The sequence below is a fragment of the Procambarus clarkii genome, chromosome 5, assembly GCF_040958095.1.
Source record: "Procambarus clarkii isolate CNS0578487 chromosome 5, FALCON_Pclarkii_2.0, whole genome shotgun sequence".
NCBI classification, from domain to species: domain Eukaryota; kingdom Metazoa; phylum Arthropoda; class Malacostraca; order Decapoda; family Cambaridae; genus Procambarus; species Procambarus clarkii.
In genome coordinates, this window is record NC_091154.1 from 14,822,386 (window position 1) to 14,846,787 (window position 24,402).

Genomic DNA, 24,402 nt, shown 5'->3' on the forward strand with positions numbered 1-24,402 from the left:
ACTAAAGCCCCGAAATCAACTCAAGATAACCTCAGAAGAAATTCTGTTCCAATTCCATTTGCTCAGCCTCATATGATCGCTTCAACGTTTGTTCTATTTCTTTGATCTCCCTGTTTAGCTTTATTTTCCTTGCTTGTGATAGTCGTGTATGCCCAAGTATTTCCGTTATTTTTTTCCTTCTCCTGTACAGTCTTCTGCGTTCTCTTTCTAGAGTGATCCTCTTTCTGACCCTCCTCACAGGCACATGCTTCAGGCAGATCTTGTATGCTTCAGCTGTCAGTTGTTCTATTCCCTGTAATTACCTAAGTGTAATTACCTAAGTGTAGTTACAGGATGAGAGCTACGCTCGTGGTGTCCCGTCTCCCCAGCACTCTGTCATATAATGCTTTGAAATTACTGACGGTTTTGGCCTCCACCACCTTCTCACTTAACTTGTTCCAACCGTCTACCACTCTGTTTACAAAAGTGAATTTTTGTATATTTCTCCGGCAGCTTTGTTTCGTTAGTTTAAATCTATGACCTCTTGTTCTTGAAGTTCCGAGTCTCAGGAATTCTTCCCTATCAATTTTATCTATTCCTGTTACTATTTTGAACGAAGTGATCATATCGCCTCTTTTTCTTCTATCTTCTAGTTTTTGCATATTTAATGCCTCTAATCTCTCCTCGTAGCTCTTGTCCTTCAGTTCTGGGAGCCACTTAGTGGCATGTCGTTGCACCTTTTCCAGTTTGTTGATGTGTTTCTTAATATATGGGCACCATACAACCGCTGCATATTCCAGCTTTGGTCTAATAAAAGTTGTGAACAATTTCTTTAGTATTTCTCCATCCATGTATTTAAAAGCAATTCTAAGGTTAGAAAGTGTAGCATAGGCTCCTCGCACAATGTTCTTAATGTGGTCCTCAGGTGACATTTTTCTATCTAAAACCACCCCTAGATCCTTTTCTTTATCAGAATTCTTAAAAGATTTCTCACATAATTTATAGGTTGTGTGGGGTCTATGTTCTCCAATTCCACATTCCATAACATGGCATTTATTCACATTAAATTCCATTTGCCAAGTGTTGCTCCATATACTTATTTTGTCCAGGTCTTCTTGAAGGGCATGACAATCATCTAAGTTTCTTATCTTCCCTATTATCTTAGCATCATCAGCAAACATGTTCATGTAATTGTGTATTCCCACTGGTAGATCGTTTATGTAGACAATGAACATTACCAGTGCAAGAACTGAACCCTGAGGTACTCTACTCGTGACATTCCTCCAATCCGATACCTTGCCTCTGATTATGGCCCTCATTTTTCTGTCAGGAAATTTTTCATCCATGTTAGTAGCTTACCTGTCACTCCTCCAATATGTTCCAGTTTCTAGAACAACCTCTTATGGGGAACTCTGTCGAAAACCTTTTTTAGGTCCAGATAGATGCAGTCAACCCAACCATCTCTTTCCTGTAAAAATGTTGATAACCTAGCAAACCCAGCTCCCCTGTGTGGGAGTTTCGTTGCTTAAGACTGTCTCCCATTGAATGGTTGCAAGGTCTACATTCATTTTTTCCCAGTCGATCCTCTTATTGTTAAAATTAAATTGATTGAATATTCCTTCTCGCTTGTTGGGTCTTAGACCTACTACCGTTATTTATGCTAGTTCGCACTTCAATGAGCTTATGGTCCGAGTACGTAGTATCAGAGATTGTAATGTCTCTGATTAGGTCATCATTGTCTGTGAATAGCAAGTCTAGTGTGTTTTCGTTCCTAGTTGGGTCTGTGATCTGTTGATTGAGCGAGAATATGTCACAAAATCTCAAAAGTTCTCTGACCTGTGGTTGGTTATTTCCCGGGTCATTCCCTGCTATGATATTTGTGTTTACCATTCTCCATCTTAGACTTGGTAAATTGAAATCTCCAAAGAAGACAATATCTGGAGCTGGGTTTGCTAGGTTATCAAGCATGTTCTCTATTTTGTGCATCTGTTCTGTGAATTCCTCAACCGTTGTATCTGGCGGTTTATATATTAGAATAATAATTAGGTATATTTTTTCTACCTTAATTCCAAGTACCTCTACCATCTCATTAGTTGAGTTTAGTAGCTCTGTGCATACCAGGTCCTCTTTTAATATACAGACCTACTCCTCCATTTGACTTATTTTCTCTATCACATCTATATAAATTATAATTTGGAATCCAGATTTCACTATCAATGTAATCTTTCGTATGAGTTTCCGTGAATGCCCCAAATATTGAGTTTGACTCTAAAAGGAGGCCATTTATGAACTTCACTTGATTTCTTGACTTTGATTTTAGACCTTGAATGTTGGCAAATATGAATGATTGTCCATATTGTGTGTCACTTCTAGAAGGTTTTGGTAGTTCTCCCTCCTCTCCATTGGGTTCGTCCTCCGGGGGCTTTGCGTCGGTTGCTGCAGAGCTGGCTTCCTCTTCAGGTTTTTTGGGTTCAGTGCCTTGGCGCCTGCCCAAGCCCTTGCTCGATGTGTACACGGACACGTCGTCTCTTGGCTGGGGTTTTGTGACCAGTGCTCACCAGGCAGGCCAGGGACGGTGGGGTCCATCCTTCCATCGGGCTAACAGCATGGTCCAGGAGTTCAGGGCAGTGTGGATGTCACTTTGGAGGGTTCAAGTTGCTCGCAAATCAACGATCCGGCTCCATTCGGACTACTTCCTGGTGGTTCATTGCCTGAACCGAGGGGGTTCGATGCAGTCTTTGGTTCTTTGGGGCTGGTCGCTTCGGGTGACTCATCTGCCGAGTTCTCGGGGTTTGGCTCTCCTGGCTGTTCATGTTCGGGAGGGGCTGTCCAACGTTTTGACGGACGGCCTGTCTTGTTACCTTCCCCTTTCCACAGAATGGACGGTCAACGCAGACTCTTTCAGTTGGCTGTGCCAGACGTTCAGGACTCTGAACGTGGATGTCTTTGAGTCGGCGTGGTCGAGGCATCTCCCGGTATACGTGGTGCCCTTCCCCGACTGCAAGGCCATTGGGGTCGACGCCCTCAGGCAGGACTGGGCGAGGTGGGGTTACCTTTACCTCTTTCCCTCGGTTCAGCTGTTGCCATAGGTCCTGGCTCACTTGGAGACTTACCAGGGAAGAGTTGTCCTTCTGGCTCCTTGGTGGCCGACCAGCCTTGGTTTCAGGCGCTGCTTGCTCGGTTTCCAAATCCGAGGGTCTTCCTGCGACTCCGCCTCTTTCAGCAGATTGGTCCAGTCTGGTACAAGGCTGGTTCGGCCTCGTACCGGGCCAAAGTACCAGGAAGTACGGGTACCGGGTACAGACTGGGAAGTACCACAAGCACTTCTCGAGTCTTCGCATCTGGAGTTTTTGACTCGGTTTATCATCAAAGGGATGGTGCGTAGGTGGTGTCGTTGTTGGTCTCCCACCTGCGTGCTTCGTCTCGGCTGCAGTATGAAGTTTCCTGGCGGTCCTTCCGGTTCTTCCTACCACTGCGTAGGTGCTCTTCTGTTTCTGATAGGGTTGTTCTGTCCTTTCTCTCTTGATTGTTCCAGGACCATCATCTTATGCCCAATACTGTCACCTCGTATCATGCAGCGCTGGCGGAGCCGCTTCAGCTTGTTTTCGGTGTTGATGTTACTTCTGCCCCGTTCCGCAAGCTGTCTTGGGCGTTGTTTCACCTCCGGCCTGCTCATGCACCTCCTGAGCCGTCCTGGTCCTTGGACTGGGTGCTCTCACTTCACTCTTCTCCTCGGTTTGTTGTGGACCCTTCCGTTCGGGATTGTTTTTCTAAAGCTCATTTCCTGATGGCTTTGGCTTCTGGGGGTTAGGTAGGGGATATTCCTGCTCTCCTCCGGCGCAGGGGTTTCTGCTCCTTTGGTCCTGGTGGTCATTTTGTTCAGTTGCAGCCGTCTCCTTTTCTAACTATGAATGAAACAGCTGCGTTTCGGACAGGGCCTTCGGTTGTTGATGCTTGGTTGGTCAGGCCGGGGGTGCATCTTGTGTTGCGTCTGGTTGCAGCCCTCCGTTGTTATTTGTACGCCACGGCTTCGGCAACCGGGGATGTGCTTTGGGTTGACCCGGTTTCCCTTCTTCCCTGTTCCCGGGCTCGGGTCTCTCAGGTAGCTCGCAAGGTTAAGTCTAGCCAGCCTGCAGTTCATTCCCGTGCCCACGACGTTTGTAAGTTTGCGGCTTTGGCTGCCGTTTTAGGCAACATGTCTTGGGTTGACATTCGGGCGCGAAGCATGACGAAGGGGAATAACAGTAGCCCATGAAAAATATCAACACGAGACAGCACGAAACAATAGGTGTAAATTGGGTAAGTTTTATATTTTAAGAAAAAGACCTGGGTAAATATTGGTTCGGTAACAGGGGTGAACGCTATGCTACATGATAGTTCACACTCTGTGTTGCTCCCTTGGTTCATACGAATGGGTGATGACGGATTTCATCCATTCCTAAGCTAAATAAACAATCCGCAGGCCGTTCTGAATATTAATGGATGTTACAGCCACAATGGGTCGCAACCGGGTTTTTTACTGGAGGAACCACAGTTCTAGTATCCGACCCAAAGTTAGTAGTGGCTTTCAAAGAGTGAGCTTGGTAATGCAAGTAAAACACAATGGGGGAGATGCAAGGAATACGACACTTCATCAATTATCAATATATTCACATAAGTACTTTCCCATCACCTTATATAGAATTATAAAGGGAGTATTACTACACTGGATATATACACAAGTGTCGCTCTCATTGGACACTAAGCGCTCCTCGATGCTCATGCGATGCAGTCTTGTCAACTTCTATGTTTCCTCAACACACAGTACCATCCTCAACCAGTACTGGGAACACCAACGAGCCTACCCTAGCCACGGGCCAGCCTATACAGTCTCACTAGGTGCTCCTTGCAAACGCCCACAATCACTCTCCAGCCTGGTGCTGGCAGAGAACATCAGCCTCGCGCTACTGGGCCTCTTCACGAACACATACAAGGGTAGCTAACCCCTGGCAGGAGCTTCTTGCAACTAGCTAGTTACACTCCTCCGTAGCACCTTACTGTCAGTCGTCTCTTCCTCTAGCCAGTCTCGGGATACACCGAATTCTGTCACTGCCACTTCACAGGCAGACAGCAGACACTACACAGTCCCTCTTCGGCAGCGGCTCACTGCTCACGTAAAGCAGAATGGAGTAGAGAGATATAGGCTGCCTTGGGTAGACTGACTGTCGTCGTACCACAGCAGCCCTACGTCACCTCTGTGGATACAGATACGTCATCAGTAAACTAGCCAGCACTAGGACACTAGGAATACGACACTTGCAAGGAATTTGACCCCCTTTGGAGGTCGAACAGGGTCCTGGCTGCTCGCTACCTGGTAAATGTTCCGGGGCCAGGTAGGGCCTGTGTTGCCTTGGGTCAGTGGTTGCAGCCAGTTGTCTCGACTTCACGTTGAGGAATGAGGATGAACAGCCTCCCGGGGAAAGTCCCTGTTTTTCCTTATCTTTGGATAGCTAGCTCCGGGGAGCCGACAGGGCTCTCCCCAGAAAAGTGTTTAATGTAATGAAACGCCATTTTCTGGGCGAGTCCCGGAAGCTCCCTGGCATCCCTCCCTCCCTCCAGTCGGTGGTGTTTTTCATGCTTTTTGACATCCAGTCTAAAAACTGTGGGTTGGGTCGCCGTCGGATGGGTCTGGGACTCCCCCTTCTCCCTCCCGGGGAGAGGGGGTGGTTGTGCAGACGGCGGCGTGGCGACATGATGAAGTCATGCTAGTTTGCTAATTTTTATTTCGGGAGATCTGTCCACCTGTTCGGCTTTTGGTTCCAATAATTTTAACAGAATAGGGGTTTGTTTGGGGCGCCTACCTTTCTGGGTGCCTGTCCCAGTTGATGGCAGACAGGATGCTCCCAACCACAGGTGGGGATCTCTACAGGCCATTGCTCCTCGTGCCTCTCTAGAGGGGGCCAGGTTCTGGCTTGTGGTCCCCAGTAGGCAGAACTCCATGCATTGACTGATGCTAGACAGATATACATATCCATCCAGCCTGGATAGCTCCAAGGAGCTTCTGAGACTCACCCAGGAAATAGCATTTCATTACATTCAACGCTGTTTTTATTTTTACCTGCTAACACTGTTCACCATGCAGTAAACAGGTATCCGGTTGTTAGTAAGTAAGAAAGTAATTATCAAAAGAAGGCACCAAACCGGGAAGGCTATGTAGCACCATCAAATGTGCGGGATAATCAGAGGGCGCTAAATATCACCAAGGATGCCAATACGAGAACAGAAACGCATAAGGCAAACGATATCAAAAGCATTCCAGTCACCAAGAATACTACTGAGAGACAAGCGACCGCGGGGAATGGTCGAAAAACAAGACACACGCTCGTCCCGGAAATCAGGACATTCAACAAGGATATGCACGACCATAAGAGGGACAATGCAAATAGGACAATAAGGAGCAGGGCGGCGCTCCATCAAGTGACCATGAGTTAAGCGAGTATGGCCAATACGCAACATCGCCAGAGCCGTTTCCCATCGGCAGTTACGGTGGTAGGAGGACAGTCATAAGGACACACAACTTTTAAGAGTACGTAGTTTGTTACCAGTAACAGACGACTAACAAGCCTGCCAACGGGTAAGGATAGAGGAATGGATAACCGGGTAAAAGTCGGAATAAAGAATACCTTTACGAGAGATGGGACAAGAGCGGACAGCTTCCCTGGCAGCAGCATCCGCACGCTCATTTAAAGACACACCAATATGGCTGGGAACCCAACAAAACTCAACCGACTTAAATTTACTGTGAACAAGAAACAGCCAATGCTGGATCTCAACAACCACTGGATGAACCAGATTAAAGGACCTGAGAGCCATGAGGGCACTATGAGAGTCAACAACAACTACAAAGGAAGATTAACAACGAGAAAGCAGGAAACGAAGAGCATAGAAAATAGCTTAAAGCTCCGCTGTGAAGATGCTAGTCTCCAGAGGTGAGCGACACATATAGGTGCAATCAGGAAAAACAACAGAGTAGCCAACACTGCCTGCAGACTTAGATCCATCGGTGAAGACGGAAACGGAACGGGAGTGAGAAGAAAAGTGCTCAAGGAAAAGGCGTTTGAGAACCGTAGGAGGGGTAAAAGCTTTAGTGATGCGGGTCAAGGATGTACAAAACTGTGGAAGGGGGACTCTCCACGGGGGCAAAGAAGGAACAACAGGAGGAGAAATATTAGAAATACGAACGGAAAGAGAGTCCTGTAAGCGAGATAACTGGATAAAGAGGGAGGTGGTGAAGAGGAACAGGAACTGCAGGAGGGGTAAAAGTTAAAGCACGACAGAGGCGAGAGGAAGGATGTTGCAAGGGCCGCATAAGATAGTGAAGACAGTAGTGATCCCGGCGGTCCAGGAGAGACAGGAAGCCAGTGTCAACATACAAGCTGAGGACGGGAGTCGAATGAAAGGCACCAGAAGTGAGGCGCAACCCAGTATGGTGCAAAGCATCAGGACAGCGAAGAGTAGAAGGAGAAGCAGACGAGTAAGCAGGGCAACCATAATTGAGCTTAGACAGGATAAGAGAGAAATGTAAAGCAAGGAGAATGCGCCTATCCACTCCCCAAGAAGTATGGGACAATACTAGAAGGAGGGTAAGGGCCTTAGAGCACTCAATACGGAGGTAAGAAATATGAGGAGACCAAGACAAACGAGTGTCAAAGAATAACTCCAAAAGCTTTGCGGAATCTTTGTACTCAAGGGGATGATCATAAAGTGACAAAGAGGGATGAAGAACGATCCGTTTCCGAGTAAAAGTCATGGCACAAGTCTTAGTAGTAGAGAACTTGAAGCCATGATCGGTGGCCCAAGACGACACAGCATCAATCGCAAGTTGAAGCCGGCGTTGAAGGAGAGGCGAATCATCACCCTGACAGCAATGGGTAAGAACATCGACATAGAGAGCGGAGAAGACACCTGAAGGAAGAGAGGAAAGAAGATCATTGAGGGCAACCAGAAAAAAAAAAAAAGAGTAGTGCTCAGAACACTACCCTGGGGCACACCTTCGTATTGCTGAAAAGAGGCAGAGAGAGCGGTACCAAGCCTCACCCAATAGGAACGATGAGAGAAGAAGCTTTGGAGAAAGAGAAGGAGATTCCCTTGAAGGCCAAAAGAATGATGTTGGGACAGAATATGATATCGCCAAGTGATGTCGTAAGCCTTTTCCAGGTCAAAAAGGACGGCAACAACGGAGGTCTTCACAGCAAAAGCAGTACGAATATAGACCTCCAAGTTCACCAGGACATCTGTTGTGCTGCGGCACTTGCGGAAACCAAATTGAGAAAGGGAGAGGTGATGGTGTTCCAAGAACCACATCAGACAAACATTAACTATATGTTCAAAGAGTTTGCAGATACAACTTGTGAGGGCAATAGGGCGAAAGTCCGTAGGGGATGTTCCCAGAGACCCTGGTTTGCGAACAGGGAGGTCAATGGCATCGAGCCAGTCCTCAGGGACTGATGACGACTCCCAGATCCGATTATATGGACTCGGTAAATACTGAGACGTATGAAGTGAGATAGCGAAGCATCTCATAATGAATGCCATCGGAGCCCACCGCCGTAGAACCGCAGAGGGCCAGGGCAGACCGAAGTTCAGCGAGAGAGAAGGGATCGTTATAGGGAAGGCGAAGATGAGTACAGAAATCCAAAGGACAAGATTCAAGGACAGGTTTACAAAGAAGGAAAGATTGGGGAAGATGAAAACCAGAGCTAACATTAGAAAAGTGGGAACCCAGTTCGGTAGTGACCTGCAACGGGTCCGCCACATGAGTACCACTGAGGTGAAGGACCTGTGAGACATCGGGAATGAACTTACTCACTATCTTGCGGATACGCTTCCAGATCTGTGGCAGAGGAGTTTCGGACGTAATGGTGGAGACATAGGATGCCCAACAATTACGTTTAGCCGTACAGATGGCCCTACAGGCCACCGCACTTGCCTTCCGAACGAAAAGAAAAGAATTGGCCGTCTGCCGGCGGCGGTGTCTCTTCCAGGCTGCACGCTTACAGCGGACAGCCCGAGCACAGTCTGTATTCCACCAGGGAACGCACTTCCGTGGGTCCTGAGAGGAAGAGCGAGGAATAGAGCGGAGGGCAGCGTTGAAGATGGTGTCATGAAAAAGGAGGAGAGAGCGAGGGAGAGGCAGAAGGGAGAGGTCAGAGAGAGCAGCACTGAGGGTAAATAGGTTCCAGTCTGCCTTTGCAAACTGCCACCTAGGGAAGGAGAGGGGAGGGTGAAAAGAGAAAAAGGTAAGAAGTATGGGGAAATGGTTACTGCCATGGAGGTCATCAAGAACCTGCCACTTGAAATCTAAGTAAACAGAGGACGAACAAAGAGAAAGATCAAGACAGGAAAGGGTGCGAGTGCGAGAGTCCAAATACATGGGCTCACCAGAATTCTAAAGAGACAGGAAAGAAGAGAGGATGAATGGCTCAAGAAGGCGACCTCGGGTGTTCGTCAGAATATCACCCCAAAGGGAATGACGACAATTAAAATCATCTAGCAGGAACACATGCTCCGTCAAGGAGTCCAGTAGGTGTTTCAGATCGGGAAGGGAAAGCAGGACACTCGGGGGGGGGGGGGAGATAAATGGAACAAACGGTGTACCATTTCCTCAAAAAGATACAAGCAGCAGAACAATGTAGAGGCAAAGGAAAAAGTAGTTGGACAAAGGAGACATCCGAGCGAATCAAGAAAGCAGAAGAGTTAGGAGCCCCAGCAACAGCAGGGGGGGGGGGGGGGGGGGAAGAGAAAGGAATAGCCACGAAAGCGACCAGGACGAGCACCAAGCATTGGCTCCTGGAGACAGACACAAAGGGGCAAAAACCGCGAAATCATAAGCTGGAGTTCGAGGAAATTGGCATAATAACCTCGAACGTTCCATTGAAAAATAAATATCGATGAGAAGAGGAAGGACATCAACAGAGAACAACGAAGAAACAAAGGTGAAAAGGGAACACAGCACGTTAAAGAAGTGCAGGATCAGGGTCAGGGTCAGCAAAGTCAGGACTAGGGGGCATGAGTAAACTGAGTAAAAAAGTAGGGAAGGTAGCTAGAGGACCAACCAGAGGCGGACGAGTAGGGTCTGGAGGAGGAAGAGGGGGGATAATCGAGGGTCAAGGAAAGCAGCAGGAGGGGCAGAAACCAGGGGACGCACCTCAGCAAGGGCACCAAGCGGGGGCTAAAGAGACCTCCATAGCAGGAACAGGGGGCGTAACCACCGAAACGGGAGGGGACGGAGCGAGAGTGTCAGAAGTAGGGGGCGAGGAAGAAAGCGAAGCCTTTTTACCCACTGGGGAGGAGGAGAGGAGAGGAGCCAGGCTTACGCTTCTGACTTGGAGCGACCGGTGTCCCAGCAACTACGTACCGGGCAACGGATTCCAGCATCTCAACAGGAGAAGCTGAACGAGAGCACACACGACGGCCGTTAGGAGAGCGATGGACATCAGCCCGCACCGACAGGCGGCGGGGAGAGTCAGTAGATGGAGGAGAAGGATGGGAAGGAGGATCGGAGGAAGACGAGGAAGAAGACACAGGAGACATGACAGACCGGGTAGAAAGAAGGGGAATCCCAGACAGAGGACCAGGAGGGGGATCCTTCGGGACAGAACTCAAAGGAACAGAGGAGGGGACAGTGAGCGTATCAGGGTCCAAGGCCCGGAAACGGTTGTGGGTTCGAGGAAGGTGGGAAGGACGAGGAGAGGAAGAGCGCAACACGCGAGCATAAGAGACACTAGCATAAGACGGGAGCCAGCGAACCTGGCGCCTCGCCTCAGGAAAAGATAAACGCTCCCGGTGCTTCAAGGTGAGGACGGCTGCCTCAAGCTTATAATGGATACACGCACGGGAGAAGGTAGGATGGGTCTCACCGCAGTTGAGGCAGCGAACCTGGGGAGAAGTGCACTCCGACTTAGAGTGACCTTCTCCCCCACACAAAGGACAGAGAGAGACAGTCCCAGAGCAGTGGAGGGCACCATGCCCAAACCTCCAGCACTTGTTACAGAGCCTAGGAGAAGGAATGTACTCCTGGACAGAGCACCTGGCACCAGCAAGAATGATAGACAGTGGAAGGGTCCTACCAACAAAGGTAATCTTCACAACCCGAAGGGGTTGACGGCGATGACCACGAGAGGACGAGTAAACGTATCTACCTGGAGGACAAAATGGCCTTGGGCATGGAGGATATGCCGAATATCATGGTGGCAGTCCTGCAGATTCCGAACACCGGTTGCAACATGGGGCGGGAGGAAAATAGTGTCAACACTGGCATTCAACCGAGTGTTCTTGGAGACCCAAACAGGGGTCTCACCAAGGCAGGACAAGGCAGCCAAGTGGGATGTAGCATCCTGGTAGCATCCTGAGGAGCAGCAGCAACAACACGAGTACCGAGACGAGTAGGGTTGAAGGTAACAGAGGCATCTACGGAATTAACAAGATGCCGATGGAGGGAGAAATCGTCAGGAGGCGCAGAATCAAGAGGGAGGAGATCAAAGTATTTGGCCCACGAAGCGGGACCAAACAAGGCCTGATACGCATCAGTACGGGAAGGAATCGAGCGATTGCGGCCATGTCGAGGACAGCATTGAGAACCCCCAGAGAGAGGGGGGGGGGGGGTTAAAAGGCGTAGTAGTCACTACTAGAGACTGAGCCGTGCCAGGGGACGAGGTGGTCACCACTGGGGGCTTGGGGCTCGACCCAACTACAGAGGAGGGAGGGGAGCCGAGGGGAGTAGTCAGAGAGGTCAAAGGAGGCGCAAGGTCAGGGCTCAATGTAGCGGGGGCTACAGAGCCCGGTCTTCCAACACGATCCGACTCAGGGGCTTGGTCACCCACCCCACGAGCCTGAGAAGGTAAAAGAGGAACAGTATGCAACATAGGTACAAAAAGGAAAAACATTCATTCACGAATGTGCCCTCATACCCACCATGGAGCCACAATTAGAGGCAGGGCACCCAACAAGAAGCTATCGCCGATCATGCCGGGGCTCCCTAGGGGTGCATTGTGGGTATACGCCCCACAAACGCCACCTTAACACTTTCGCGCACCCAGCCCGCCACCCCTCAACTATGCGTAGTGGGTCCCAGCGTTTCACGGGAGCGCGCGTTAATTCTGAAAAGTGTATACTCTCTTCAACTTTGTCACCTCAATTCTCGTCCTACGAGATTAAATTTGGTATTGTGTTCGCAATAGAATTCTCTACAGCACTAAATGCATATAAACTCCAAAAGCCCGGCTAATTACCCGTAGCAAACAGAGAAAGTGCGAACGAGTTACCCAGGAGCGCCCAAAAGCGATAAAATGTGTTCACTCTTCACTCTGGTCACCTCTATTTTCGTCCTAGGTCTTTCATTTTGGTATCAATGGGTTCACCATAGAATTCTCTAGAGGAACATTAGCATATAAAATAAAAAACCTGGTCACGTTCCACCCGCCAACGAGTTGAAGACGGGCCACGCATTAACCACGAGTGAGCGCCCAGACGCCTTCCAGCTACACTTCCAATTCCTGCCCACAAATGTTTAGTATTTTTACCGGTTGCTAATCTCAATTTTCGTGTTACAACGCTCATTTAGGTATGAAATTGTTCCTAATAAAATGCTTTAGATGGATATGTGCATATAAGGGCCAATTGAAGAACAATATTGCCAGTACAATACACGAAAGTATGAACAAAAAAAAAAAAAATACAAAATAATACAACTTTTTGTACTTGCCACTTTAGTGTTGTGTGTTGAACATGACATATAATATATTGAACAAATGTTCAACCCATATTTAACACCAGTCCCCAAAAAATTGGATAAAAACCTGATTTTTGGCAATTATTTTGTTAGACGATGCAGCATTGCGTCATTACCAAGATTACCGACAGTAAACTTATGACGCAATGCTGCGTCGTCACCGGACAAAAGTGTTAAGAACCGTCAGTCTGTCGAGATCGGGTTCAGTGACGAAAGGAGGATTGACAATAAAAGGTTCCCCTCGCTCGAGACGTCGGGTACTACAGTTCTACGGGTGCAAGAGTATGCCTCCTCAAGCACCCGGGCGTCAAAATAAAAGAAGTCCAAAAGAATAACCAAAACAAGCAAAAGGTCGGCAGGAAACGACAAGCAGATAGGAGAAAAGGGGAGAAAAACAAAACAGAAGGAAAAGGAAAAGTCGTTCAGCACAATTAGAGAGGACAGCAGCAGGAGCACAAGGCGACAAAAGGACAGAGGACTGTCCCAAGGAGCATCACTCTCCGGCAGCAGCCCACCAAGCCCCCCTCACAGCAACGAGCTGAACAGGAAGGGGGGCCGGTTGTTAGGTAATTGTTGTTGGTTTCATCCTGGGAAAAGGCAGTAATTGACTAAGGGGGGGGGGGGGAAGGTCTTGAGAAGCTACAAGTATAGGCTTCCAGTCCCCAACAATAAGAATTATTAAATTATTCTGAGAAACGAAGCCAAGGTTTACTTACTCTAAGGGCTGATCCCCTTCCCTTGCAAAGGTTTACTTACTCTGGGGGAATTTTAAAACCCTCTGCAGCTCCTTGAATCCTGGGCACACTATCCAACGTGTGGTTTTGGGCACTGTGTTGGAAGCCTTCACCTCTGCAGCCTCAGCTTTTACATCTTGGCTCGCACACTCTTGAGACTTGTTCTCCAGCGAGTCTGTGACACACAAAACCAAGGTTATATTTATTCTTTAGCCAAAGTTGATCAATTTGCATGCTTGTGTGACGAGTACGAGAGAATGTGCACAATGAAATCACAAAAACAGGATGATTATTAACAAATATTGATGTTGAACGGCTCAATCAAACCCCTGCCCGTGGACTTTCCACACACACACACACACACACACACACACACACACACACACACACACACACTCACACACACAGACACAGACACAGACACAGACACAGACACACACACAGACACACACACAGACACACACACAGACACACACACAGACACACACACAGACACACACACAGACACACACACAGACACAGACACACACACAGACACACACACAGACACACACACACACACACAGACACACACAGACACACAGACACACAGACACACACACACACACACACACACACACACACACACACACACACACACACACACACACACACACACACACACACACACAACAGTGAGGGAGGTGAGGTGAAGCTGGAGGAGGCAGAAGTCACACTGCAGCAAGCTCCTGGAAATATCGAATTACCTAAGTATTGGGAACAGGTTGAGGGCTACAGTGGTGTCCCAGGTTACATAAAGGTTCAGGGAAGAGTAAAAGCAAATAAAATACAATAAACAAGTAAAACTGAGTGAAAATAGCTGAGTGGAAAAGTTTGTTTTGGTCTAGAACAAAATCAAAGATGGCCGCCGCCACCACCCCCACTGAGAAGGTAGACACACCATCAGATGATGGTTTCAAAGGATTTTCAACACAAGATATAAGGAAAGGAGGTGTTCTTGGCAGGTTAGAGATAATTGAGGACATGCAAAAGAAGTATGAAGAAAAAGTGCTTAAATTAGAAGAGGACAATGGAGCTCTTTGGAGTGAGCTTTGCACTCTAAAAGGGAGTATGCTTCAACAAGGTAAGATTATTACTGCATTAACAGACAAGGTAACAAATCAGGAGGAGCAAATCAAGGAACTAGTGAAAGAAAATGAGGCATGGAAAGTGAAGTGTGGTGACTTTGAAGAAATAAACAAGAAGATAGACTCATATGGTGAACAACTCCAAGCAAGCCTAAGGGCTAACATAGAGTTAGGTAAGGATCTCCAACTGGAAACTTCACTGTCAACTCACATAGAGGAGGTGAATAAAGAACTAGAAAAGTATAAAGAAGAAATAAAAGCGACATATGCTGAAGTTGTAAAAGAGAAAGAGACTATCAAAGAAGTGTGTTCGGAAGTCAAAACCAGAAATGACCAACAAGAAGCAGAAATTAGGCAAGCAATTAGGAAAGAACTGGTTACCAACAGTAAACTGGTACAAAACACTGCAGATAGAACTAAGTCCATAATCATTTTTGGATGTTTAGAGAAGGAAATTTCATCTAGGGTGGACCGAGCGGCAGAAGAGATGAAAATCATAGAGAAAATAGTAGGTTTAGGAGAAGGCTCAAAGGAAAATGTCAGTGATTTTAGAAGAATAGGAAAATATGAGAAAGAAAAGAACCGCCCCTTAAGGGTGACGTTTAATGGTGTGAAAAACATGATGGAAGTGCTAAGAAATGCCAGGAAACTGCAGAGTGATGAGGTTGGCAAATTTTGGTCAATAAGACAAGACCTCTCCAAGGAAGACAGAGAAAAGCTGAAAATGAACTTAATTGAGGCAAAACGTCTAAATGGGGATAGAAATGAAGAAGACAGAAATTCTTTTTTTTACAAAGTGACAGGGACTGGAAAGCTTGTGAAATGGTACATAAAAACAAAGCAACAAGATCAGTAGTGGAAGGGGGAGTAAAGAGCAAAGGAAAAGGGAACATGTTCCTGAAAATTGTATATACCAACATAGATGGAGTGAGGTCAAAAACTTTGGAGTTGCAAGATATAATCCAGCTTAGGGTCCCAGATATTGTTGCATTATCAGAAACGAAACTTGAAGGAAATATAATAAATGAAGTCATATTCCCAAGAGGCTACTCAGTTTGGAGACGTGACAGGAAAACTAGGAAGGGAGGAGGAGTGGCTGTACTGGTGAAAAAACACCTGAAGGTAAAAGAGTTAATATTTGAAAACCCTCGAGATATTGACATAATGGCATTGCAGGTCTGGAATCAGGATGATAACCTGATAATTGTAAATACCTACAGCCCACCAGCAAGCAACACGTGGACAAAGGAAGAACTGGATGACAAACGAGAGGGCCTCATAATGGTCATGAGAGATATTATTGTACAAGCAGATAAAGATAAATCACGACTGTTGATACTGGGGGACTTCAACTTTAGAGCAATAGACTGGGAGGCCTATGAAGCAAGAACGGAGGACTTTTGGACATGCAGATTTGTGAACCTCATTCTGGAGACATTCTTGTATCAACACACAAAGCAAGCCACAAGAATGAGGGAAGGAGATGTACCGTCAGTACTGGATCTAGTATTCACCAGGAAAGAAGAAGAGATTTTTGACATCCAGTACCTTCCTCCCTTGGGAAAGAGTGATCACGTCCTGTTAGACATTAAATATGCTTAAAGATATCATCTAGAAGAAAATGGGGACATTGAAACAGTTGATAAACTCGATTTAAAGAGAGGCAACTATGGGGAACTTCGAAATTTTTTTAATGAGTGTAATTGGTCAGAATTGTTGCTAGGCAGGGAAGTAAATGAAATGTATGCCAAATTTTTAAAACTATACGAGGAAGGCACACAAACATTCATACCAAAACAGAGATGCAGGACCAGAAAACAGGATTGGTTCGACAGAAATTGTGAGAGGGCAAGAGACCAAAAGACACAAAAATGGAATCAGTATAGGAAGAGGCCAAACCCCCAAACATACCAGCGATACAAAGATGCGAGAAACAACTATACAGCAGTAAGGAGAGAGGCAGAAAGAAATTTTGAAAAAGGGATAGCAGATAAATGTAAAACAGAACCGGGCCTATTCTACAAATTCATAAACAACAAATTGCAGGTAAAGGATAATATCCAGAGGTTGAAAATGGGAAACAGATTCACGGAAAATGAAAAGGAAATGTGTGAAACATTAAATGAAAAGTTCCAAAGTGTGTTTGTACAAAATGAAATCTTCAGAGAACCAGACACAATAAGAATTCCAGAGAACAACATAGAGCGGATAGAGGTGTCTAGAGATGAAGTGGAAAATATGCTAAAGGAGCTCGGGAGGAACAAAGCAGCTGGCCCAGAAGGCGTTTCACCATGGGTTCTGAGAGAATGTGCATCTGAGCTCAGCATTCCACTTCACCTGATCTTTCAGGCATCCCTGGGTACAGGAATCGTAGCAGACGTGTGGAAACAGGCTAACATAGTTCCAATCTACAAAAGTGGCAGCAGGGAAGACCCCCTCAATTATAGACCTGTATCATTGACAAGTGTAATAGTGAAAGTATTGGAAAAGCTAATCAAAACTAAATGGGTAGAACACCTGGAGAGAAATGATATAATATCAGACAGACAGTATGGTTTTCGATCAGGAAGATCCTGTGTATCGAATTTACTCAGTTTCTATGATCGGGCCACAGAGATATTACAGGAAAGAGATGGCTGGGTTGACTGCATCTATCTGGACCTAAAAAAGGCTTTCGACAAAGTTCCACATAAGAGGTTGTTCTGGAAACTGGAAAATATTGGAGGGGTGACAGGTAAGCTTCTATCATGGATGAAAAATTTTCTGACTGATAGAAAAATGAGGGCAGTAATCAGAGGCAATGTATCGGAATGGAGAAATGTCACAAGTGGAGTACCACAGGGTTCAGTTCTTGCACCAGTGATGTTTATTGTGTACATAAATGATCTACCAGTTGGTATACAGAATTATATGAACATGTTTGCTGATGATGCTAAGATAATAGGAAGGATAAGAAATTTAGATGATTGTCATGCCCTTCAAGAAGACCTGGACAAAATAAGTATATGGAGCACCACTTGGCAAATGGAATTTAATGTTAATAAATGTCATGTTATGGAATGTGGAATAGGAGAACATAGACCCCACACAACCTATATATTATGTGAGAAATCTTTAAAGAATTCTGATAAAGAAAGAGATCTAGGAGTGGTTCTAGATAGAAAACTATCACCTGAGGACCACATAAAGAATATTGTGCAAGGAGCCTATGCGATGCTTTCTAACTTCAGAATTGCATTTAAATACATGGATGGCGATATACTAAAGAAATTGTTCATGACTTTTGTTAGGCCAAAGCTAGAATATGCAGCTGTTGTGTGGTGCCCATATCTTAAGAAGCACATCAACAAACTGGAAAAGGTGCAAAGACATGCTACTAAGTGGCTCCCAGAACTGAAGGGCAAGAGCTACGAGGAGAGGTTAGAAGCATTAAATATGCCAAAACTAGAAGACAGAAGAAAAAGAGGTGATATGATCACTACGTACAAAATAGTAACAGGAATTGATAAAATCGACAGGGAAGACTTCCTGAGACCTGGAACTTCAAGAACAAGAGGTCATAGATTTAAACTAGCTAAACACAGATGCCGAAGAAATATAAGAAAATTCACCTTCGCAAATAGAGTGGTAGACGGTTGGAACAAGTTAAGTGAGAAGGTGGTGGAGGCCAAGACCGTCAGTAGTTTCAAAGCGTTATATGACAAAGAGTGCTGGGAAGACGGGACACCACGAGCGTAGCTCTCATCCTATAACTACACTTAGGTAATTTCACTTAGGTAATTACACACACACACACACACACACACACACACTTTCTTCAGTCAGCACAGCTTGGTTAGCACACCCTACACCCTTGGTTAGGACACCCCTAGGGTCAACACTTGCAGCAGAGGAGCTCCAGCATATTTCAACAATCCTAAGTATTGTAGTACAGGTTGATGGTAGTGAGTGGTGTCCCACAGAACATAAAGGTATAGTGCTCTTGAAAAATAGGTGAGATAACAGGAAAGTGCTAAGGGAAGTGAAAAATCAGATGAGAAAAAGTTGCCCTAGTGTTTACAGTGCAGAGAAGAACATTCAAGATGGCCACTGGCAAGGGGAAAAACAAAACAGAGCTTGATTTTGAGGGATTCAATGAAGAAAGCATTGATATTAGTAGTCTACATAACAAGTTGGTAAATTTAGATACTATAGTGAACTCTCATGTAGAAATAATTAGTAAATTGAAAGAAAGTAATGACCATTTGAATAGCAAAGTTTTATGTCTTGAGGGTTTAGTGAAAGACTTGCGCAAGGATAAGAATCAATTGGAAACAAATTGCAAAGCCATGGAAGAAGAAAATAAACTCTTAAAAATAGCTTTGGAAGAAGTTAAAGTAAATTTAAACATAAATGACTACAATAGGTTAGGCAAGGAAATTCAACAGGAGAAACAGCTTTTGTCAGCACAGATGGAGGAAGTTACACAGGGAATAGAACAGTGCAAGAAAGATATGCAACTCACTTATGCACAAGTGGCCAAGGAGAAGGAAAAAATAGAAGAAGCAGTAAAGGAAGTCAAACACTGCAGCAACCAAGATAAAACAAACATTAGGCTAGAAGTGAGGAAAGAATTGGCATCTAACCCGAAGTTGGTGCAAAACACAGTTGATCGGAGTAAGTCCCTGATCATTTTTGGCTGCAAAGAAAAGGCGATAACATCTAGGTCAGAAAGAGCTGTAGAAGAAGCTAAAGTAGTAGATAAAATTGTTGGCCTCGTGGAAGGTCTTACAAACAGAGAGAATGTGTGCGACTACAGGAGAATAGGCAGGTACGTAAAAGGGAAAGATCGACCTTTGAGGATCACCCTAAACGGTGCCAAACAGATGGAAGAAGTACTAAGGAATGCTAGAAAATTGCAAAGGGATGAGGATGGGAAAGGGTGGTCGTTAAGACGAGATCTTTCAAAAGAAGACAGAGAGAAGCTGAAACTGAACCTCGCCGAGGCAAAACATTTAAATGAGAGCAGGAATGAAGAAGAAATAAATTCTTTTTTCTACAAAGTGATAGGGGTAGGCAAACCAGTAAAGTGGTACATAAAGGCAAACCAACAAAATCAATAGAGAGAGGGGGAGTGAAGAATAAGGAGAGGGGGAACAAGTTCCTGAAGATTGCATACACCAACATAGATGGAGTGAGATCGAAGATACTGGAGTTAAGTGATGTAATACAGCTGCAGACACCAGACATTGTTGCACTCACGGAGACAAAACTTGAAGATGTAATTTTAAATGAGGTCATATTCCCAAGGGGCTACTCAATTTGGAGACGGGACAGAAAAATTAGGAAAGGCGGTGGCGTTGCTGTGCTGGTGAAAGAACACCTAAAGGTGAAGGAAATAATGACTGCCAATCCACAAGAAGTTGACATAATAGCACTAGAGATCTGCTATGAGGATGATAAACTAATGATGATAAATGCATATAGTCCACCGCCAAGCAGCACGTGGTCAAAGGAGGAGCTAGATAGTAAACGTGAAGGTCTTATAACAATAATGAGAGAGATTATAGCGAGAGCGGATAACGATAGATCACGACTGTTGATAGTCGGTGACTTCAACTTGAAATCCATAGACTGGGAAGCATATGAAGCTAAAACAGAAGATTTTTGGACCTGTAAATTTGTAGACCTCATCCTGGAAACATTCTTGTATCAACATGTTAAACAAGCTACGAGGATGAGGGAAGGGGACGTTCCCTCCATGCTAGATTTGATATTTACCAGGAAGGAGGAAGAGATATTTGACATTCAGTACCTTCCTCCCTTGGGTAAAAGTGACCATGTCTTTTTGGGAATAAAGTATGCAATGCGTTATAAGCTGGAAGAAAATAAGGAGGTTGAAGCAGTTGAAAAACCAGACTTCAGGAGAGGACATTATGGTGACCTTAGAAATTTTTTTAGTGAGTATAATTGGACAGACTTGATGCTAGGCAAGGAAGTGAATGAGATGTATGGCAAGTTTTGTGAAATATATGATAAAGGCACAAAAAAAATTTATACCAAAACAGAGATGCAGGACCAGAAAACAGGATTGGTTCGACAGAAATTGTGAGAGGGCAAGAGACCAAAAGACACAAAAATGGAATCAGTATAGGAAGAGGCCAAACCCCCAAACATACCAGCGATACAAAGATGCGAGAAACAATTATACAGCAGTAAGGAGAGAGGCAGAAAGAAATTTTGAAAAAGGGATAGCAGATAAATGTAAAACAGAACCGGGCCTATTCTACAAATTCATAAACAACAAATTGCAGGTAAAGGATAATATCCAGAGGTTGGAAATGGGAAACAGATTCACGGAAAATGAAAAGGAAATGTGTGAAACATTAAATGAAAAGTTCCAAAGTGTGTTTGTACAAAATGAAATCTTCAGAGAACCAGACACAATAAGAATTCCAGAGAACAACATAGAGCGGATAGAGGTGTCTAGAGATGAAGTGGAAAATATGCTAAAGGAGCTCGGGAGGAACAAAGCAGCTGGCCCAGATGGCGTTTCACCATGGGTTCTGAGAGAATGTGCATCTGAGCTCAGCATTCCACTTCACCTGATTTTTCAGGCATCCCTGTGTACAGGAATCGTAGCAGACGTGTGGAAACAGGCTAACATAGTTCCAATCTACAAAAGTGGCAGCAGGGAAGACCCCCTCAATTATAGACCTGTATCATTGACAAGTGTAATAGTGAAAGTATTGGAAAAGCTAATCAAAACTAAATGGGTAGAACACCTGGAGAGAAATGATATAATATCAGACAGACAGTATGGTTTTCGATCAGGAAGATCCTGTGTATCGAATTTACTCAGTTTCTATGATCGGGCCACAGAGATTTTACAGGAAAGAGATGGCTGGGTTGACTGCATCTATCTGGACCTAAAAAAGGCTTTCGACAGAGTTCCACATAAGAGGTTGTTCTGGAAACTGGAAAATATTGGAGGGGTGACAGGTAAGCTTCTATCATGGATGAAAAATTTTCTGACTGATAGAAAAATGAGGGCAGTAATCAGAGGCAATGTATCGGAATGGAGAAATGTCACAAGTGGAGTACCACAGGGTTCAGTTCTTGCACCAGTGATGTTTATTGTGTACATAAATGATCTACCAGTTGGTATACAGAATTATATGAACATGTTTGCTGATGATGCTAAGATAATAGGAAGGATAAGAAATTTAGATGATTGTCATGCCCTTCAAGAAGACCTGGACAAAATAAGTATATGGAGCACCACTTGGCAAATGGAATTTAATGTTAATAAATGTCATGTTATGGAATGTGGAATAGGAGAACATAGACCCCACACAACCTATATATTATGTGAGAAATCTTTAAAGAATTCTGATAAAGAAAGAGATCTAGGAGTGGTTCTAGATAGAAAACTATCACCTGAGGACCACATTAAGAATATTGTGCAAGGAGCCTATGCAATGCTTTCTAACTTCAGAATTGCATTTAAATACATGGATGGCGATATACTAAAGAAATTGTTCATGACTTTTGTTAGGCCAAAGCTAGAATATGCAGCTGTTGTGTGGTGCCCATATCTTAAGAAGCACATCAACAAACTGGAAAAGGTGCAAAGACATGCTACTAAGTGGCTCCCAGAACTGAAGGGCAAGAGCTACAAGGAGAGGTTAGAAGCATTAAATATGCCAAAACTAGAAGACAGAAGAAAAAGAGGTGATATGATCACTACGTACAAAATAGTAACAGGAATTGATAAAATCGACAGGGAAGACTTCCTGAGACCTGGAACTTCAAGAACAAGAGGCCATAGATTTAAACTAGCTAAACACAGATGCCGAAGAAATATAAGAAAATTCACCTTCGCAAATAGAGTGGTAGACGGTTGGAACAAGTTAAGTGAGAAGGTGGTGGAGGCCAAGACCGTCAGTAGTTTCAAAGCGTTATATGACAAAGAGTGCTGGGAAGACGGGACACCACGAGCGTAGCTCTCATCCTGTAACTACACTTAGGTAATTACACTTAGGTAATTACACACACACACACACACACACACACACACACACACACACACACACACACACACACACACACACACAGCTTCTGTGGCTAGCAGGAACGGATCCGGACTTCTAATCATGGAAGACTTCAACCATGGGAAGATAGATTCGGGGAGCAGAGACCCACATGGAGGCCCAGACACATGGACAGCTAAGCTGCTGGATGTGGCAACAAGAAACTTTCTAAGTCAACACGTCAAGGGACCGACAAGAATGAGAGGAGGGGATGAACCAGCCTTGCTTGATCTGATATTTACCCTAAATGAGTTGGATACAAGGGAAGTTAAGTTGGGAGCCCCCTTGGGAATGAGTGATCATAGTGTATTGAGCTTTGAGTACCTGGTTGAGCTGGGAATTATCACCCCCAAAAAAGAACTGGGAACCAAAGGGCTGGCGTACCGAAAGGGAAACTATGAGGAAATGAATAAATTCCTATGGGATATACATTGGGACACAGAACTCGGAACCAAGTCCGTACAAGACATGATGGACTATGTCACCCAAAAATGTCAGGAGGTTGTAAGCAGGTTTGTCCCAGCCCGACAGGAAAAAACAGAGAAGCAAAGGAAGAATCCGTGGTTTAATAAGGAATGTATGAAAGCAAAGGAGCAGAACAAAAGGGCATGGAGGAACTTCCGTAATAACAGAACACTAGAAAGTAGAGAGAGATACCAGAGAACCAGGAACGAGTATGTCAGTGTGAGAAGAGCAGCTGAGAAAAGGTATGAAAATGATATAGCTAATAAAGCCAAGACCGAACCCAAGCTACTACACAGTCACATCAGGAGGAAGACAACAGTGAAGGAACAGGTGATGAAACTTAGGGTGGGCGAGGACAGGTACACAGAGAATGACAAAGAGGTGTGTGAAGAACTTAACAAAAAGTTCCAGGAGGTCTTTACAATAGAACAGGGAGATGTCGCGGCGCTAGAAGAGGTGGCAGCAAACCAGGTGACCTTGGATAGGTTCGAAATTACAAGAGATGAGGTCAAGAAGCACCTATTAGAGCTGGATGTGAGAAAAGCTGTTGGGCCGGATGGAATCTCGCCATGGGTATTGAAAGTGTGTGCAGGAGCACTTTGCCTACCACTCTCCATTGTGTATAGTAGGTCACTGGAAACGGGAGACCTACCAGAAATATGGAAGACTGCTAATGTAGTACCAATATACAAAAAGAGTGACAGACAAGAGGCACTGAACTACAGGCCAGTGTCCTTAACTTGTATACCATGCAAGGTGGTGGAGAAGATTGTGAGAAAAAACCTAGTAACACATCTGGAGAGAAGAGACTTTGTGACAACCCATCAACATGGGTTCAGGGAGGGTAAATCTAGCCTTACAGGATTGATAGAATTCTACAATCAGGTGACAAAGATTAAACAAAAAAGAGAAGGGTGGGCGGACTGCATTTTTTTGGACTGTCGGAAAGCCTTTGACACACTACCCCATAAAAGGTTGATGCATAAGCTAGAGAAATAGGCAGGAGGAACTGGTTGGGCGCTCCAGTGGATAAGGGAGTACCTAAACAATAGGAAGCAGAGAGTTATATTGAGGGGTGAGACCTCAGACTGGCGTGAAGTCACCAGTGGAGTCCCACAGGGCTCTGTATTTGGACCTATCCTGTTTCTGATATACGTAGATGATCTCCCAGAGGGTATAGACTCATTCCTCTCAATGTTTGCTGACGACGCCAAAATTATGAGAAGGATTAAGACAGAGGAGGACAGCTTGAGGCT

General features: G+C 45.2%; 1 protein-coding gene across 5 annotated transcripts in view; it reads right to left on the bottom strand.

Moving 5' to 3' along the window:
- The window catches only part of LOC138373500 (DNA-binding protein Ets97D-like), a 225,633-nt gene that overhangs the window by 131,970 nt on the left and 69,261 nt on the right, over window positions 1–24,402 (bottom strand). For all 5 annotated transcript variants that reach the window (XM_069339722.1, XM_069339728.1, XM_069339736.1 and 2 more), the window contains exon 5: window positions 13,505–13,657. In XM_069339722.1, coding sequence (XP_069195823.1) covers window positions 13,505–13,657 — 153 coding nt within the window. The remainder of the gene's footprint in view (window positions 1–13,504; window positions 13,658–24,402) is intronic.